Source organism: Schistocerca gregaria, chromosome X (genome assembly GCF_023897955.1).
Source record: "Schistocerca gregaria isolate iqSchGreg1 chromosome X, iqSchGreg1.2, whole genome shotgun sequence".
NCBI lineage: Eukaryota > Metazoa > Arthropoda > Insecta > Orthoptera > Acrididae > Schistocerca > Schistocerca gregaria.
The window spans coordinates 656,626,915-656,645,755 of NC_064931.1; the positions used below are offsets into that span (position 1 = coordinate 656,626,915).

Here is an 18,841-nt window from a genome sequence, read left to right on the forward strand (position 1 = left end):
AGACTGAAACCCACTGAACAACATATAATGAAATGTGATTTACACATAAAAGATATGACATAAAAAATCCTTGCCTGACCAGTTCCTGAGTATTTTCTATGAGTCTGGGACTATTACCAGGTCAGATTAATAGAAGCAGTAGAGATGAAGCAAAACACAGTTACAAGAGAGGCATTACACAGTACACAGGATTTTACTGTTAATATTTCAAAAGTGTAAATTCAAATAACACTTGGGTAGTATGTAACTGTGCTCCATATATATCTCATGAAATGACTGTGATGGTTAAATAAGAAGAGTTGAAGCTCATGTGGAAGCTTACCCACCACCATTCTTTTTGTACACCATTCATAAATGGAATGGGAAAAATGGTAAATAAAGTTGTACATAAAACACCCTTGGCCACATTCTTTCAGGTGGCTGGGAGAGAATAGTTTTAGACGTATATTGAGATGCATCCAGTAGCTGCCGGAAACATGATTATTCTGCATTTTTTGCTGTTGCTCTCAGTAAATCACCTTGACCTTAATACCGCACAACACTTGTTTGAGGCAGGACTATTGACAGTTTTAAAAATATTGGGAATGTGATATATCGAGAAAAGGTATTGATATATTGATGGAAAAAATATTGATATAGAGGCCCATAAAAATATTGGCTTCACATTGTAAGCATACTGCCAGTTTTATGGCAGTATATTTAAGTACTGGTTTATTGTTAGATACTCTGTACATCAAAAAACTAGTAGCCTGGCTATCCCCCTTTGATCAAGAACTGAATGGAAAACTATGCATGTTTATCCTTGGCAATAACTACTTTGCTAACAATGGTAACTGCATGTAAGTGGCACAATAAAAAGTGTCCGATGGGTCTGTGGCTTGGTTTTGTCACTTCATGTTGACTTCCTCGTTTTTTTTTTTTTTTTTTTTTTTTTTCCCCTGCCAATGTCAGTGACCTAGCAGTTGTAGTGTCAAAATTGCATGGTGAAGCTAAATGTTGCAGTTTCTGTTGGTACCACCAAGTGCTGATTACATCAGCATTTCCCCTCGCACATTTCTGCCCACAGCGAAGACCAGTCGTGTCATTTAGATTTTTGTTCATCATTTTCAGCAACTGTTTTTGAAGAATGCCGATGTGAAAAAATAGCACACAGCCAGTCAGACTTCCTCTTGTTATCACACACACACACACACACACACACACACACATATATATATATATATATATATATATATATATATATATATATATATATATATATATATATATATATATATATTTGCTTCACACAGTCAAAGAGAAAGATTGGACATGATGAAAGCTCAAAAAGTAGTAAGACTCCTTCACACAGTGAAAGTGAAATTATGTTCTACTACAATTTCAAAAGAACAGCTTCAAATTTGTACCAAAAATTGTCAAAAAAATATAATATATAAGAAAATTATTGGCACTCAGTACTGCCATTTTGATATTGATGCATCAGGAAAAATATATTGCTGATATATATTGACACTTTTTGGAAAAATATAGATACATCAATACATCAATGTTTTATAAACAGCCTTAGTTTGAGGTTATTGCCTCTATTAGCCACATAAAATTAAAATTTAGATGTAATCAAACAGTGGAAAGTCCAAGTTGGAGTATCAGCAATATTATGAAAAGGATAGAGTGCTACTCATTGTAAAGATGACACATTGAGTTGCAGACAGGCACAGCAAAAAGACTTTTACGTGTGTGACAGTCTTTTAATCGTGCCTGTCTGCAACTCAGCACATCATCTATATGGTGTGTTGTAGCACTCTATCTTTTTCACAATTTTCTTAAAATGTAGGTATGATTTTTTTTAATAATATAAATCAAAATAATATTTTCCATTGACAATGGAGATAGTATGAAACAGCTCATGACCAAACTCACAAGAGGAAAATCCCCTGGCAACCATTAGGAGAGACACATGATACACAGTTTCTGTAGCTTTCAGTGAATCTGTTTATGTTATAAAACCAGAGGGCTTGTAAGAAGTAGTTACTTTCTGATACTGCCAATTTCTCTTGGCTTCTTTTCCTTACATTAGTGTTGGCTATACTACTTTTTTTCTCAGCAGTTGTGTAAGACTGTCTGCATGGTGTACTGCAATGCTCAGTACTGGGCCAATAATGAAGTGAAATTATAAGTCCAGAATTCAGGCAACTTTTTACAAATGTATGTCACAAAAAAATTAAAGTGTAAAGAGCAATATTCACATTTAACCTGGCAACAAAAATACTCATCTGATTATTTGATAATGTCTTGCGTGATGATTTTGGTTGTCTATCTGCAGTTCGCTGCCTGGAAAAATCCAATCTGCAAATCAGTTCTCCAAATAATGTAGATGACACCAGGTGTGTAATTAAATTGTTTATATTTATTGCACATTACTTTTTACACAAAACAGAATGAAATTAAGATTGACAAAACTTTGAGAACATGGTAAAATTACATTTCTTAGTGAAATGGATGCCAACCAAATTTTGATGCTCGTGCAACAACTATGGTGACCTCAGCAGCTCCATTATTTATATATCTGAACAACTGGAAAAATAGAGATCTATGGTTAGATTTCTTAAACAACTTAATTCACAGTTACAAACTTTTGAGTTTTCATTACTTTATGCATATCTTTTGTTTTAGAGATACAATTACATATCAATACACTGTTTTCTTTGTCATTAAACTTGATTTTTCCATTTGATTAACAATGTAAAAATATTGCTCATTAATTAATTAATTAATTACAGAGTGCTTTTTGTTGTTAACATGTTTGCACTGAAGTGCCAAAGAAACTGGGTTGGGCATGTATATTCAGATATATGTAAACAGGCAGAATAAGGCACTGTGGTTGGCAATGCCTATATAAGACAACAAGTGTCTGGCGCATGTGTTAGATCAGTACTGCTGCCACAATGGCAGGTTATCAAGATTTAAGTGAGTTTGAATGTGGTGATATAGTTGGCACATGAGCGATGGTACACAGCATCTCTGAGGTAGCAATGAAGTGGGGATTTTCCCATATAACCATTTCACGCGTGTACTGTGAATATCAGGAATCCAGTAAAACATCAAATCTCTGATATTGCTGTGGCTGGAAAAAGATCCTACAAGAACAGGACCAGTGACGACTGAAGAGACTTGTTCAACGTAACAGAAGTGCAACTCTTCCGTAAATTGCTGCCTGTTTCGATGCTGGGCCATCAAATGTGTCAGTGTGCAAACAATTTGACACGATATCATCAATATGGACTTTCAGAGCCAAAGACCCACTCATGTACCCTTGATGACAATACAACTCAAAGTATTATGCCTTGCCCGGGCCTGTCAACACCAACATTGGGCTGTTGATGACTAGAAACATGTTGCCTGGTTGGTTGAGTCTTGTTTCAAATTATCTTGAGTGGATGGACGTGTATGGGATGGAGACCACTTCATGAATCTGTGGACCCTGCATGTCAGCAGGGGACTATTCAAGCTGGTGGAGGCTCTGTAATGGAGTAGGGCATGTGCAGTTGGAGTGATATGGACCCCTGATAGGTCTAGATATGGCTGCCAGGTGACACATATGTAGGCATCTTGTCTGATGACCTGCAGCCATTCATGTCCATTGTGCATTCTGACAGACCTGGGCAATTCCAGGAGGACAATGTGACACCCCACACATCCAGAATCACTACAGAGTGGCTCCAGGAACACACTTCTGATTTTAAACACTACCGCTGCCCACCAAACTCCCCAGACTTGAACATTATTGAGCATATCTGGGATGTCTTGCAGCATGCTGTTCAGAAGAGATCTCCATCCCCTCGTACAGCCCTGCAGGATCTGTGGTGTCAGTTCCCTCCAGCACTACTTCAGACATTAGTAGAGTCCATGCCATACTGTGTTCTGGCACTTCTGCATGCTCGCAGGGGCCCTACACAATATAAGGCAGGTGTACCAGTTTCTTTGGCTCTTCAATGTATAACATTCTGTTCTCATGTTCTGATAGAATAATTTGAGATCAAAGAAAATGTGAGCATATACCACTTGTTTACAATGTAGCTTTCAAAATTTGCTATACCAACTAAACATTGTACTGAGTTTTATAGTTATTGAGGAGTTTTGTATTGAACAGTACAGTTTGGAAGAGGTAACCATGTAATTTGCATTTCAAAAATATAGAAACTCTCATATGGTTACATTCTTAATAGCCAGTATCACACATTTCATAATGTCCCGCTTGGTCCATGATATTACTATGGTTACGTGGATGGCATGTGTAATTGCCTAACTGAGGAGTCAGGTTAAATCTTCATTACTGCTAAGCATTGTTTCTTGGTGAGGGGAGTGGAATAGGATCCTCATGAGGACAGTTGAACCTGTGGGAGAGTTCTGTTCTCATTGTAAGCTCATCCAGTAATGTGAGCAATTGACAGAAGAAGCAGCAGTTTGATTATCATTGAAATGTCCTACGAGATTGATAATCATGTGCACGTGCGCACACGCACACACGCGCGCGCATCACACACACACACACACACACACACACACACACACTTGTGATCTTTTGAAGGTGACTTTAAATGAATGAAAATACCAATAAACGTATCTGGGACTGTGGGCATAAAAAGTGAGAAACAAGATTGAGAGATGATTAGCATATGCATTTGGCAGAATGGAAAATCTGTTCTGATGAATTATTACAGTGAGGAAGAAGATTTATGTAAAGTATGCCAGTATCTCCAGACGAAGGATGAGTGTAGATAGAGAAATAATGGTGTATTTTGTAAGTCAAAGAAAAACTTCTCTCATTCATTTAGAAGTTATATGGAGACATAAAATGATATTTTCCTGGTCAAATATCAAGTAACCACCATTTAGAAATATTGAGAACATTGGAACCAAAGAAGTTCCAGTTATGAGTAATTATTCACTCAGTTCTCTGTTGTTTGTAATTTAGATATTTTTTTGAACCTGCTAAATTCTAACAAGATAACAGTATATTATAAAATCTGCTAGTGAAAACCCTTCAAGTTATCTTATGTGGATTACATCTAGCTCTATGCAAAAAGTAAGCAGCAACAACAAAACCTACTGAAACTATGTGAAGTGTTCTCCACATCTTTGTAATGGAATTTGGCTCAAAAAGTGCGAAATTCTTTTATTTTCGTTCAAGAAACTGTACAGTATACAATGTGAAATCCAACTTGCACTTTTCTCACATGACATACTGAAAGCTTTGGATCAAGGCAGTCAGGTAAATGCAGTAGTTCTTGATTTCTGAAAAGCATTTTACTCAGTAGCACACCTATGCTTATTGCCAAAGGTATGGTCATTTGAGGTATCAGGTGAAATTTGTGTCTGGATTGAGGACCTTTTGTGTAGGGAGGAAGCAGCATGTTATCTCGGATGGAGACTTATCATCAAATGTAGAAGTAATTTCGGGTGTGTAGTTATGGACTGCTCCATTAATAGACTATTCATCTTGTGCTATCACCTACACAAATGCTGATGGTGCTATTCTACAATGAAATTGACAGTTGTAACAGTATTACAAAATCCAACAAGGCTCTCTCAAAGTCATAATATCATGGAGGATGCTTCCAAAATACACGGGAGCAGGAGTCACGTTAATATCAACAACCATTATAAAAACAAATCCATTTCCACCGTCCTTACTGCCAAGGGGAAATTTAGCTGTAATTTTTTATTTAAAAATAATGGGATGGTGGGTAGAGGGTAACTCTCAGTGATATTTTCTTGTGGAAATTGAGTTTCTTGTCACTCCCCAACACAGTGTCTCAGAGCCAACAATTTGGTACTGTTGCGTGTTACAGTGCATGACTTTATGACACTGCCATCTCAGTAATCAAATATTACACTTGAAGCAGTAGATCAAAATAAATAAGTGTACTGATTGGCTACAATCAGTTTATTAACATTGCTGTATTCTATTTTTGCATATCCTTGTAGAAGAATACGTGGTCATGGTTACTTTCATGAATTTAAATATTACTAGATCCTGCCAACCCATGGTTATGGAACCTGTAGTTTAAAACTCCGGAAGTTTGCTATGTGATTTTAGATGAATATTGCATACATACAACATCTTTGCTCGGGGAAAAAATTAAATTCATGGCTCTAAAAATACTGATGCTCAAGTCAATATGAAGCAAACATCTTTCAATCTTTTGCTTGACACTGACACTAGTTTGCATCTGTCATAACCATTTTAAGTGAAGTAACACTTGATATATTAATAATTTACTATTCACAGTGACAGACATGAGTTTTCCAATCTGCTTACACTTTGTTGTGTGGTGGCAACGGAAAAGTGACTTTGCTGTTACAAGCAAGCTATGGATGCCTAGTCACATCAGATCTGTATAAACCCTATGAATTTAGTCATTTACATTTATACACTGACCAACCTAGCTGTACAGCATTATTATGCAGCAGTCTGTTACAACTGGTCATTAACTATGCATTTGGGTGTTGGGATAACAATGGTGGTGCTCAAATGAGCCACTGTCTCAACTGATTGACAAAAATTTTATTGTAGTGGATGACTCTCTGTTCCAGCCACATATTTATAAAATACTTACTGTGTTTATGGTAGGATTAGCATTAAAAGTTCTGAATGAAGGTTTATTTTTTTCTCAGTATGATATTACTTTGGGCTGGTACCAAGAGTTGTGACCATATTTTATGGACCATAAGATACTACGGACTATAAGACACAGATAAATTTTTAAGTAATTCTTAAAAAAAATTACAATTTTACCATTTTAAGTATTAGACTGCAAAGCAAGACTAAAAAAGGTTCAAAGTTTACAAAATCGAACTTACCTTTAAAATCACTGAAAATTGTTATCTGAACTTTCTTATTTATGCTGCATTTCTTCCAAGATTTAACAATAATGTCTCCTCTCACTCTAGACCACAACTGCTTTTATCCACTGAGACACTTGTTTGATTTTATGTTGTTTTAAAGCTCCCTTCGGCATGAATTCATGTAGGATTTCACCCATCATCCATTTGTTCCATTCCTCTCTCATACACTTTTAGCATTTTATTTATCGAGACACCAAAAGGTCACAATTGTGAATTAAGCCCACTCAGAATAACAGCATGCTCTGTATTTCCCTGTTTCAATTGATCTTTCACAGAGTTTTTCAAATGGCTACTAAACTGATCTTGCACAAGAAGAGAACTCTTCTTCAGTAAAGCACCTTTCCTTCTCTCCCACACGCTGTTAATCCATAATTCTATACTAGCCTCATACATCCAGCCCTTGTCACGTACATGAACGACAAAATTGGACAGTATTTCAGAAGGTTTTGTCATTGTTTCCGGTTAGAAAATGATCATTGGATTAAGTTTAGTACCATGGGCACAACAGAAAAGAACAACAATGTAATGCATTTTTTCATGTCCACTTGTTTTTATAGTTACAGTTTTAGCACCTTTCATGGCAACAGTTCTGTTACTTGGACATCAAATCTTGGAGGACTTTCGTCTATATTTGTTATTTGGCTTATTCCACACTGGTTTTCTTTAAATGTTGAATAATATAGCAATGGAAAAATAATATTTTCTCTTCATACTCTTGTGACATTTTCTGAGATATTTTGGTTTTGGTTCGCATGCTACCTTATTTACTCGAATCTAAGCTGCACTCAAATCTAAGCCGCACCTGAAAAATGAGACTCAAAATCAAGGGGAAAAAAAACCAAATCCAAGCCACTCCTGAAATTTGAGACTCGAAATTCAAGGTGAGAGAAAAGTTTTAAACCACCCTTCCAAATCAAAACAAAGTTGGTCCATTGTAACGTGAAACACAATTGAGGTCAAATGGATGAAGATAAAGCTGCAGTAGTTTGGTTCAAGTCGTAAGCTTAACAATTAAGCTTTACCAAGTAGCCATTGCTATGTGTCAGGTGCTCCGTCCATATTTATATGGCTACTCTTCCTTTTTCGCGCTTCTTCTGGTGTGAATCGATTGCTTATTTTGCTTTGATCTGGTAAGTGCCATGCTCTTTGTTATAGGGGTTTACATCACTCTAAGCTGATAGTGCATTATTGTACTGTGTCATGCATTGTTTGTTGCATTCTGATAATTAGTGTTTACAGCCTGTCGCCGCTCGCGGCATGGCTTGTTTTTGTGCGTGCTACCGCAGCTTACAATAAAAAAAAAAGACCGGAATTGTCTCATAAGCGAAACAATGGCAAGACACTGCTATTTGTTGTTACTTACACTACTGCTGTCTTTGATAATGATCAACAAGAACCAAATAATGGACTGCGTATGATAGAAGTTGTTCTGAACGAGAGTTTAGCGAAAAATTTTCTCCGTTTGAAAATCTTTGCAAATGCCTCTTTAGTACATTACGTTCTGCACAGAAATTAGTTGCCATGTTTCATTTCTGACTGTATCACTATTCAGCATAAGAATAATACGAATACAAACATGACATGATATGTATATTCTTCCGCGTTGGCTGTTGTCTCACTCTAGTTTCGTAGTTTATTAGGCAAACAGGATTTAAATGTGATAACAGCAAACACGAAAGAGTACATGGCATAATGTTTACATTCTTCTACCTTTTCTTTTAATTTATTTACTGATGCAGATGTTTTGGCGCCAGTATTTATCATTGTGCCTGCAAAGCATACCTGTTTTGCGCTACATATATTTGACGGCAGAAGTTAGTTGTGGCGACAACTACCAACATTTTTCAGAACTTCCGCTTACTTTGCACTTGATTCCAAGCCGCAGGTGGTTTTTTGGATTACAAAAACCGGAAAAAAAGTGCAGCTTAGATTCGAGTAAATACGGTAAGTCAATGGTGCTTCATAAACCTGTAGCACAAACCAACTCCACCTGTAAAGTATGTTAAGTTCCATTGTAGCACCAGCTTATGGGTGTGTAATTGAATCATTTTTGTATTAATTCTGGTGCCATTTTTATGGTGTCTTTGAATCCATTTCAATACATAATCTTGTAGTTTTGGCCATTTTGAGTTCAGCCCTCTATTTGCACATTTAGTCTTTGTCATCTATTTTAATTCTTCTTTACCAGCTCACCATTTGCGAATGGTTTCTTCTGTTGGTAGATGACCAAAATGCCACTCAGCTCCTCTGTTTCCATGCTCTCCTGCATATGCTATTACTTTCAATTTATAGCCCACATCACATACATACCAATATGAAACTAGCTAACAAAAATATTGTATTGTTACTGATAACACATATCACTTTCAGTTCAGGTTCCTGGCACCATATGCTGCAATGATGCTTCATAGGCTGTGCTGTGTTCTGGGTTTGTGATGGTGGTGCACAAAGGAGACAGTGTCTGCAAGTTTGTGAATCCCCGCAACTCATGTTCGTTGCATCGGTATACTGCTGCTGTCAGTTGAATCCAATGATAGCAAATGGAGATAGATTTCCCACAACATAGAATATCTGGCCATTTTAAAGACTGCCAGGAATTTTATGTCAAACACTGGATATTTTTATATTAATTCTGAGTATAGACACATCTAAATTTCGGGGACAATTTTTTGAAGAAAAAATTGTGTCGTATAGTCCGCAAAATATGGTATGTGATGTAAAATAAGAAGCTTATAACAATAGAAGCTCCCCAAACAGTTCATTATACCAGTTGTTAACTTGCTACAATAAATACCACATTTTCTGAGATAAATGCCACTGAATCTTAGATAAAATAAAGTAAGTATGAGTACAGATGTAATTATGTGGGACATTTTCTGAAAAAGTGAGATTTTTCTAGGGCATCCTCTTCACTAGTGATTATAATGTCCAAAACTCTCATATTTTGTATTTTATTTTAAAATGAGTACATTTTTCTTTTGATCCAAAAAATATTAGTCTTAACACTTGAAGGTACTTTATGTAGTGTGTTGCATTTAGCTGACATAATTAGTTGAGATGCTCATTATTAGCTTTCCCTGCATTCCTGAAGGTTTTCTTTCATACTGGGATGTGCAAACCAGACTATGTGAGTGTACTGCATGCAGGGTTATTGCTCGATTAGTGAAGCTGTATTGATACGTTTTAAATTTGTTATTGTATACTCCTGAACTTTTTCACTGCACATTTTCAACAATTTCAGTGATGCAGAACTATGAATGACTACTTTATATAATTGCCCTTTTTAGGAAGCATTGTAATGCTTACTGTATCAGATCATATATATATATATATATATATATATCAATTAACTATTTAAATATCACTCCTATACAAAAGTGAAAGAACAATGATACCCTAAAGTTGTATCTTTTGCAGACACATTTTTCTGATTCATCAGAAATCCAGTTAACTCAGACAAGTCAAAACAAATATTTTAATTATAAATCTACAGACATGTAATATATCATTTTCATAGTAGAAAATTCATGGGAGTCTAATAACAACTCAATATGGAGGTGAATTTTTGAGATAATGGAAATCACAGGATAGAAACAGCAAACAAGAATAAGGAAATGCTACCAGTCACCTGCAGACAACTAATGCAGTATGTACAGATACAAGCAACAGATCATAAAACACAATGCTTTTTGAACTTTTGCTTTTTTTCTAGTGTATGTTCATGTTATCCCCTCCTCCCCCTTTCTCTCTTTCTCTCTCTCTCTCTCTCTCTCTCTCTCTCTTTCTCTCTCTCTCTCTCTCTCTCTCTCTCTCTCTCTCTCTCTCTCTCTCTCTCTCTCTCTCTCTCTCTCACACACACACACACACACACACACAAAATGGATATTCATATTGCTGTAGTTATGGCAACAGTGTGTACATAATTGTTCCCACTAACAGATTTGAGATTTGTGGATCTACGTAAGGTGGGTGGGGGTTGGGGTGATCTGGGGGAGGGAGGGAGAGAGAGAGAGAGAGAGAGAGAGAGAGAGAGAGAGAGAGAGAGAGAGAGAGAGAGACATGTGGAATTAGGAGCAGATAAGGAAGTATTGGAAGCCAGCTAGGGGGTGTGGTTCTCGGTGTTAATTATATTAACAGTCACATATCTTCCAATTTTATAACGTGGTCTAATGTACTACTATGTGGTTCATTATATCTTATTTGGGTATTTGTTGTTGTAGTAGTAATTGTAAAGACACAGGAAAAGCCAGAGAGGTGCTGATTACTTTTTTTTAGTAAGTAGTCGAAATACACCCTTTGAGTGCAGAGACTGCCCCAACTAAATATAGTAATTTTTTCAACACGTGGCTGTTGCAAACAATGATTTTCCATGAAAGAAAATGTAATAAGAATGCCATTGTGAAAATTGCAAATATCTTGCATTTACACCAACCTGATATTTATGATTCAGCTGAAGACATGGACAAATGACAAATTTCTTTTATGTGCAGGTAGGCAGGTGTGACTGAGCTGAAATATCCCAGAGTGTATACCAAATGAAATCGAATAAAGTTAGTAAACTGTCAGAAGTATTGACTGTTTTAACAAAAATCTTTGAAAGATTAATTTGGTGAAATTATGCATGTCTGTTCCTGCGCAAGCTGTTGAGCATGTGATATCTAAAATACTTTTGTCTTTATCTTCTGTGCTATGACATTTCACTCTCAATTGGAATGTATTAAAGGAGATCTGCAGTTACCTGAGGAGCTGTATACACTACGTGCTACTGTTCTGATAATTTTATTTGAAACCTTTATCGAACTGTGTGAACTGTGTCTTTTCATATAGGTTGACTGTGTTTTGAGTGATTTATTTGTACAAGAAGTGCAAACAAGTAATCTACAAATATGGTGGTTTTCTATCACATGATTTTTGTTTACAGCTCAGGGGATGTAAACCTGTCTGGCATATCTGGAGATACTCTAACCTGTGATGACAGCATCCCCAAGGGGCTGGCCGTGTGGCGGGAGGCTGTGGGGCGTGCTCACACATCAGCACAACTTGCGATGGCTCTCTACATGCTCGAGGCCTCCATCGCTTGGGACAAGAGCATCATGAAAGCCGTGAGTTCGGTTACATCCGCATCCGGCAAAGGTTCTAGTGTGGGTATTCGCTTGATTTTGCTTTTTCAGTTCTGACTGTTTCCTTTAGCATCCTCCTATGGCTTTCTCCACAGTAAAACCTTGAAGTGTCATTGTATCTGAGAGTGAGATATAATTCCAACAAATTGAGTGGGAAAATGAAGAACAACTTTTTTCCATTTACATGGATTATTAGGGGGGTTAACTAATTAAAATCTGAACCCAAGAATGACATGTTAATGATTTAATGTGAATCAGTACAATTAATCAGCATATTAATATTTTTATTATTATTCATAATCCATATTCCTTTCAAATTTTTGGAGCTGTCACATTTGTAGAAGTTACTAGATTATAATGAGGTCCCATTGTATTATAGTGGTGTCAATTGATTTCTGTGCATACCACGTGTGTGTTTTAATTTACTGGCTAAGAATTTGCAGCTGATCACTGCTACTTTTGTCATTTGTTCCATGATGCTATGTATTTAAAACTGAAGCTCATCATTTAAGTTGAATTAAGTGCAAACATGTAAAATAATGTGCGCAAGTAGAGGCAGATCTCGTGTGAGAACACACAACTATTTTTCCAATTATTGCAAGCTTTCATTGAGGAAATTAAAAGTAATGTTTGCTGTTTCAGTATAATCTCACTTCTAATTTAGTTCTATGCATTGTCGAGGTTAAGTTTTGATTCGCCTTAATTAATTAAGTGTCTCTTTGTTTGGCATAACTCTTACAAGCTATTTAGTACACTACATATCATTTATAAGTAATAAGAATGGAAGTTCAGCATCATTTCTGCCAACACAAATTACTTTATTTTCAGCTTCAGAGAACTTACAGCACTGCCACACAAAGTTTCTTCACAGTTCATTATATATTGTCTTATATGTTACAGTTGATCACCCTAAAAAACGTATGACTTTTTAACAAACCTACAGTATCATGGAAGAAGTCAATCTAGAACTCATAATTCTTGTCTCCACCATCACTCACTTTGCAATTTTATTAATTATGAAACATTTAGAATATGTTTTAATTTCGACTCTTGTTGACCACAGGAAAATTTAAATACAACTGAAAATTCCACTTTGATTTAGTTTCTGGCATATAGTTATTACCATCATCAAGGATAAATTATGTATGCCTGGTGTGTGGATATTTTACAATGCAAATTATTTAATAGATGTAACCAAATATAAACAAGACATTACATAATTTCCTTCCATGTCCACAAGTTTATGTCCTGCTGCATCATGTAATGAAGCTGCACTTTAGAGCTGTTCAAAGACTAGTAGCACCTGTCTCTGTAATTTACATGTAACAGAGTACCAGTTTAATGCTACTGATCATTCATAAGGTTTCTGATTTAAGATCACACATAGTTGGAAATATTTCATGGGTACCATATACACAAGTTTGGCTTCAACTGTAATTATGACTTTGAGTATTAAATAAAATTACTGTATACCTACAATAGTGGTAGTTTTCATATGATTGAGTGCAGCATTTTTTTTATAAGCTTCATATGTACAACTTGGTATTTGCTTGACTAATTGGATGTAAATATCGGTCATTAATGGCAGATCATGTGAGTGTCACTTCAATTTTTGGAGCCCATGGTGATTAGGAGCAACTGCAGGAAACACACTCAAATAAAAAATAAAAAAGTTCATTTTCAAATTTTTGGATTAAAAAAGAATGGTGGAAACTGAGACACACAAAGAGAAAAAGAAGCAAATCCTGTAGCTAAGGAAAACTTACTCCAAACACTGGATCAGGAATCACAAAATAATAATAATAATAATAATAATAATAATAATAATAATAATAATATTGCTCTTACTCCCTCTCATTATTGTTTCCTAAGTTTTCCTTTGTCCATGTATTCAAATTCAGAAAATCATTTAAAAGATAGAGAGTAAAATGTGTTATTGAATTTGTGCTTCTGTGAGCCACTTTCTTCAACTGTTATTCAGTCACCTGAAAAATAAACTATCCTCCTCTGTATAAATACTGTTAATATTAATAAATTTATAATCATTTTGATTATTAACATAAGTTAACATATACCATAAGTGAACTGAAGCACCATCATTTATTGCAATTTAAGAATGACTAGGGCACACAAGCCATATCAGTAGATTTATATAGTAGCAAATCACTGCAATATACACCGAGCAAGGTGGCACAGTGATTAGCATATTGGACTCGCATTCAGGAGGACAATGGTTCAAACATGCGTCCAGCCATCCAGATGTAGGTTTTCCATGATTTCCCTGAATTGCTGCAGGCAAGTGCCAGGACAGTTCCTTTCAAAGGCCACAGCCAATTCCCTCCTCCATCTTTGACACACTCCAGGCTTGTGCTCCATCTCTAATGACCTTGATGGCAACAGGACATTAAACCCAATATTCCTTCCTTTCTGTCTACTGTCATCTGTGATATATGTCAGTGTAATTCTAAATACTGATGTCTCTTACAAGATAACCAGAGGATTTGTAATCTGTCCCACTCCTCTGAAAAATCTGTTACTGAAATAACAAACACACATTTTTACTGGGACACAGAATTTTGTTGTGAATCAGAATTGAAAAAAGAAGTTGTCGATCATAATTGACCTTTTTGTTTTTGGGTGATTTACATTTCACACATACTTTCTTTTACTAAAAATAAGTAACAAAGAACAACCACTATAAATGATGGAGGAAAATAAGAACTTTGGAAAATACAAGAGGAAGAAGTGTGTATGTTTCATGCATCAGCACTGGCATATTTTGCCATATTTAAATAGGTAACACTTTCAGAAAGCATGAAATTAAGTTGAAATGGATGAAAGTGGTCTCTGATGTCAACAACTTCTCTAAATGACCAGTTGAAAAGTTTCTAGAGAATAGTTGATATGGGCCTGTAGTATTGCTCCATTCCCTTCCTTTAACACAATATGTTAATATGTACTTTTTTATTATAAATAGCAAGCAATAGTTGTCAGGATTCTTGGGAGAATGATAAGCTTGTAAACTGCATCGTATACTTAACAGGCAAATTCATGGTTTATTGTGCAGCTGGATGTACAATTACATCTCACTGAAGGATGCTTCACAATGAATACTTTTGGTTCATGAGGCTTGGGGAGTGGTAATCCAACATTTGTAAAAGAGCAAGACAGTTCAACATCAGAGCTACTTGCACAATCATCTGCAAATGATGAGAGTAGTAGTTGTGTGCTCAGATAAAAATAAAAGGTAGCAGCCACCACCAAATTGCAGACATTCTAAAAACAAAATGATTCCTAAGCAATTTATCTGGATTAAATAATGTATCATAGATAAAGGTAGCATCATGCCACATATCACATTCTGGGAGATGGGGGTAATCAGTGCAGTCCCTGGGAATAGTTGCAAACATGACAGGAATAGTAGAAGAAAATCATGTTTCAAAAGGAGTGTATGGAGATTGGAGCTGAAATATTAAGGGTGTCTGAAGACAGCGAGGGTGAAGAAAAAAGGAGTTGAAAGTTAAAACTCCCATAATGTGTAATGGAAGATGATTTGATTCAACTCACAAAATTCTCATAAGTATGGCCTGGCTGCAAATGTAAAGCAATACTGGATGTTTTGGGATGTTTGAAGGAAAGACAATATTAGGAGGCACTAGTAAGACAAGACTGGTGACTTGCAACCCAGATCAAAAGAAATATTCTACTGGCAGGATAAGACGCAAGTGTCAACTGCATTTTTTTTTCTCCTGCTCTTGATAAGAATTTCTAGCTGTAAAATGTCAGTAAGCTATCTGCTCTTTCCTTTATCATGATTTTTATTAATATTCGTTTCAGATAATATGAATAAGATGCAAATGATCAAGAGAATGATACAAAATATACTTATCAAACTACTTTAGGGTGTATTACAGTTGTTACTTTGTACTGTTATCAATAACTCTATTTCCATCTGAATCTGCAAATGAAGTAACAGAAAAATGACTTACTTGTATACTTCATTATGTGTCCAAAACTCTCTTATCATATCTTCCTTAATCTTAAGCAGAATGTAATTGATGTTGTAGGCTTGCTGTATGGTTGACATCAGATAACTGTTTTATCATAGTATTTTGAAAGAACATAATCTTCCTAGATTTACATCTAATTAAATACTGTGGGCATTGTCCTACCACTTATAGTGACTACAACAACAGATTGCAATCGAAGAAGAATGCCTCTGATCTCAATGTTTTCCTTACAACATTGTGAGGAGTTTTTTTCCAAAACACTGTGAAAATTAGTCTTGCTTTCATATAATATTAGCAGAAGTAAAGAGATGAATGAAATCATGGAAGAGTTGAGTGGCGAGGAAAGTTGAAAGGTGATATTTGGAAAACTTTGTTTTGTTTATATAGGCTGTACATATGTTCAAATTAATATGCTACTGCTGATAATGATGATTTAAATCTATCTGCAAAATAACAATATATCAATGTGTGTTTGCACGTAATTCATACAAGATGATGAGCTTATGGTATGGAGGTACGATATAATTAGATACAAGGGCCATTTCATAAATAGTACACAAACTTTTTTTATTTATTTCAGTGTTTATTTATTTGCATTATTTCCTCACAATTCTTCATTGCAGTATCTTTGCTTCTCGATAACCTGTGTCACAGTGTAATAGAAATTTTATAGTTCTATCTAACAACCCATCTTTGTTCAACTGATGAATGACTCAGGTAGTGGCAACAGAAGATTCTACCAGTGATGAATAATGGCATCCTCACGTAGGTTGTTTCCACTTTGGAATTAAAAGTGTGGTTGATTCAAGGCAGGGCTCTAGGGTGCATGAGACAACATTTTCCAAATGTATTAACGCAGCTTTTCAGTTATGATACTGTCAGTGTGCAGGCAAGCAATGCTATGGAGATTGAGTGAGCCAGCCTCGAGCAACTAAGGTCAGTTATTGCGTATTTTTCTTTTAAATTGTTGAATGAATTTACAATAATTCAGCAGTACGCATTACCAAAGATCATCATTTGTTTGACATTTGAAGTTGTTTTGGCCCTGAGGATGACTGACCCCTCATCTGAATCAAAAGGAAGGAAGAATGGGTTTAACATCCCATTGATATTGAGATCATTAGGGATGGAGCACAAACTCAGATTGTGTCAAGGATGGGGAAGGAAATCATCTGTGTCCTTTCAAAGGAACCATCCCTGCATTTGCCTGGAGTGATTTAGGGAAATAATGGAAAACCTAAATCTGGATGGCTGGACACAGGCTTGAACCATCATTCTCCCAAATGCGAGTCCATTGTGCTAACCACTGTGCCATCTCACTCAGTTCATCTCATTTAATTGTAATTTCAACTAAGAGTTGGGATTTAAGCTCAAAGTAACCCATGTTTCATGAATAGTGATGATTAAAAGCAAATAAGATTGGCTTTCAATGTCAAATTGTGTTTCAGAAAGTTTTCAGGTCTAGGAATTTTTCTATACTGTTTTGCACTCAAGCACTGAAGGGCCCATTACACAGAATTTTTTCAAATTATGTGTGAGGATACTGACTCCCTGCAGCTTCAGAAATTTCCTCACATATTGCACAATGATATTTTCGTAAGTTTCATATTTTGTTTGTCTGTTGATGTTTTTGGCATTCCTCGTCATGGTTGTTGTTTTTGCTCAAATGGCATTCATGGAAACTGTTAGCCCAATGAGAAGCTTTTATGGTTGGATTTCATTTAGATTTTGCCATGTTAAGTTTTGATCTTAATATACAATATTCCATGCTGAACTTTATGCTGACTTAGCAAAACTACCCAAGCCTCTTCCACAAATCTTGGCCTACTAGTGACATAACCAACAACATAGATGCATCAATCATTCCACGGTGTTGTCGACCTGTGTGTTATTTATGAAATGACTCTTGTAAATTAAGTGACCTCAAGTTTGTAGTGGTAGTCACTTTCTAAATGAAATTATTACATTCACACCAAAGAAGACTAAAACTGGACACTGATATAGAAACATTTTCATTTAGGTATGAAGGGGCAAGAACTGAAATGTAGATGTTGTGGAGCAATGTGAATTTTATCAGAAAAAAGAAATGGTTTTACTGTATCCTACCTAAATTCCTAAAATCCACTCTTTTTTCTATTATTTTTGCAGTCTCTTTAATACAGCAGAAAGTATTGATTTCTAAAACTGTATTCTGCTATCCTCTGGATAATTTTATTTTGTAATTATATTTTAATGCAAGTGGCTAATACTAAAATGCTTAACAGTTCAGACCTATTAACTGTTATTAATTTTAACAGTGTTTCTTCTTATGCACCATTTTCTTGCTGGCATGTGCTTGTAGAAATTAGTAAACGTGCCTTTTGTGTAGCACAAGCTTTTGGAATTGCAGGTTTCTGCACATGTGTGCATGCACAAGCGTGGTTGCACGCATGCACATGCACACGCGCGCGCTCATGCACACACACACACACACACACACACACACACACACACACACACACACACAGAGAGAGAGAGAGAGAGAGAGAGAGAGAGAGAGAGAGAGAGAGAGAGAGAGAGAGAGAGAACTGTTGTATGTTTTACGAGACTTTTGGATAATTTATAAGGTTCAGTTCTCATTATTTTGATACTCAGTTATAAATATTGCACTGTGTGGTTCTCTTATACACTTACAGACGTACAGTATTTTGGTAAATATTGGTAATACTTGCTTTTTGGTATAATTTTACTTCAAATCCATTTATAATGTGGATACAATGATGATTACAGATATAATCTAGTGATACATTAAGTAGATATTAA

At 35.8% G+C, this 18,841-nt stretch overlaps 1 protein-coding gene across 1 annotated transcript in view; it reads left to right on the forward strand.

Moving 5' to 3' along the window:
- LOC126298259 (bromodomain adjacent to zinc finger domain protein 2B-like) overlaps positions 1–18,841 on the forward strand; it is a 285,171-nt gene that overhangs the window by 219,785 nt on the left and 46,545 nt on the right. The window contains exon 31 of the mRNA XM_049989561.1: positions 11,831–12,050. Within this exon, the coding sequence (XP_049845518.1) occupies positions 11,831–12,050 (220 nt within the window). The remainder of the gene's footprint in view (positions 1–11,830; positions 12,051–18,841) is intronic.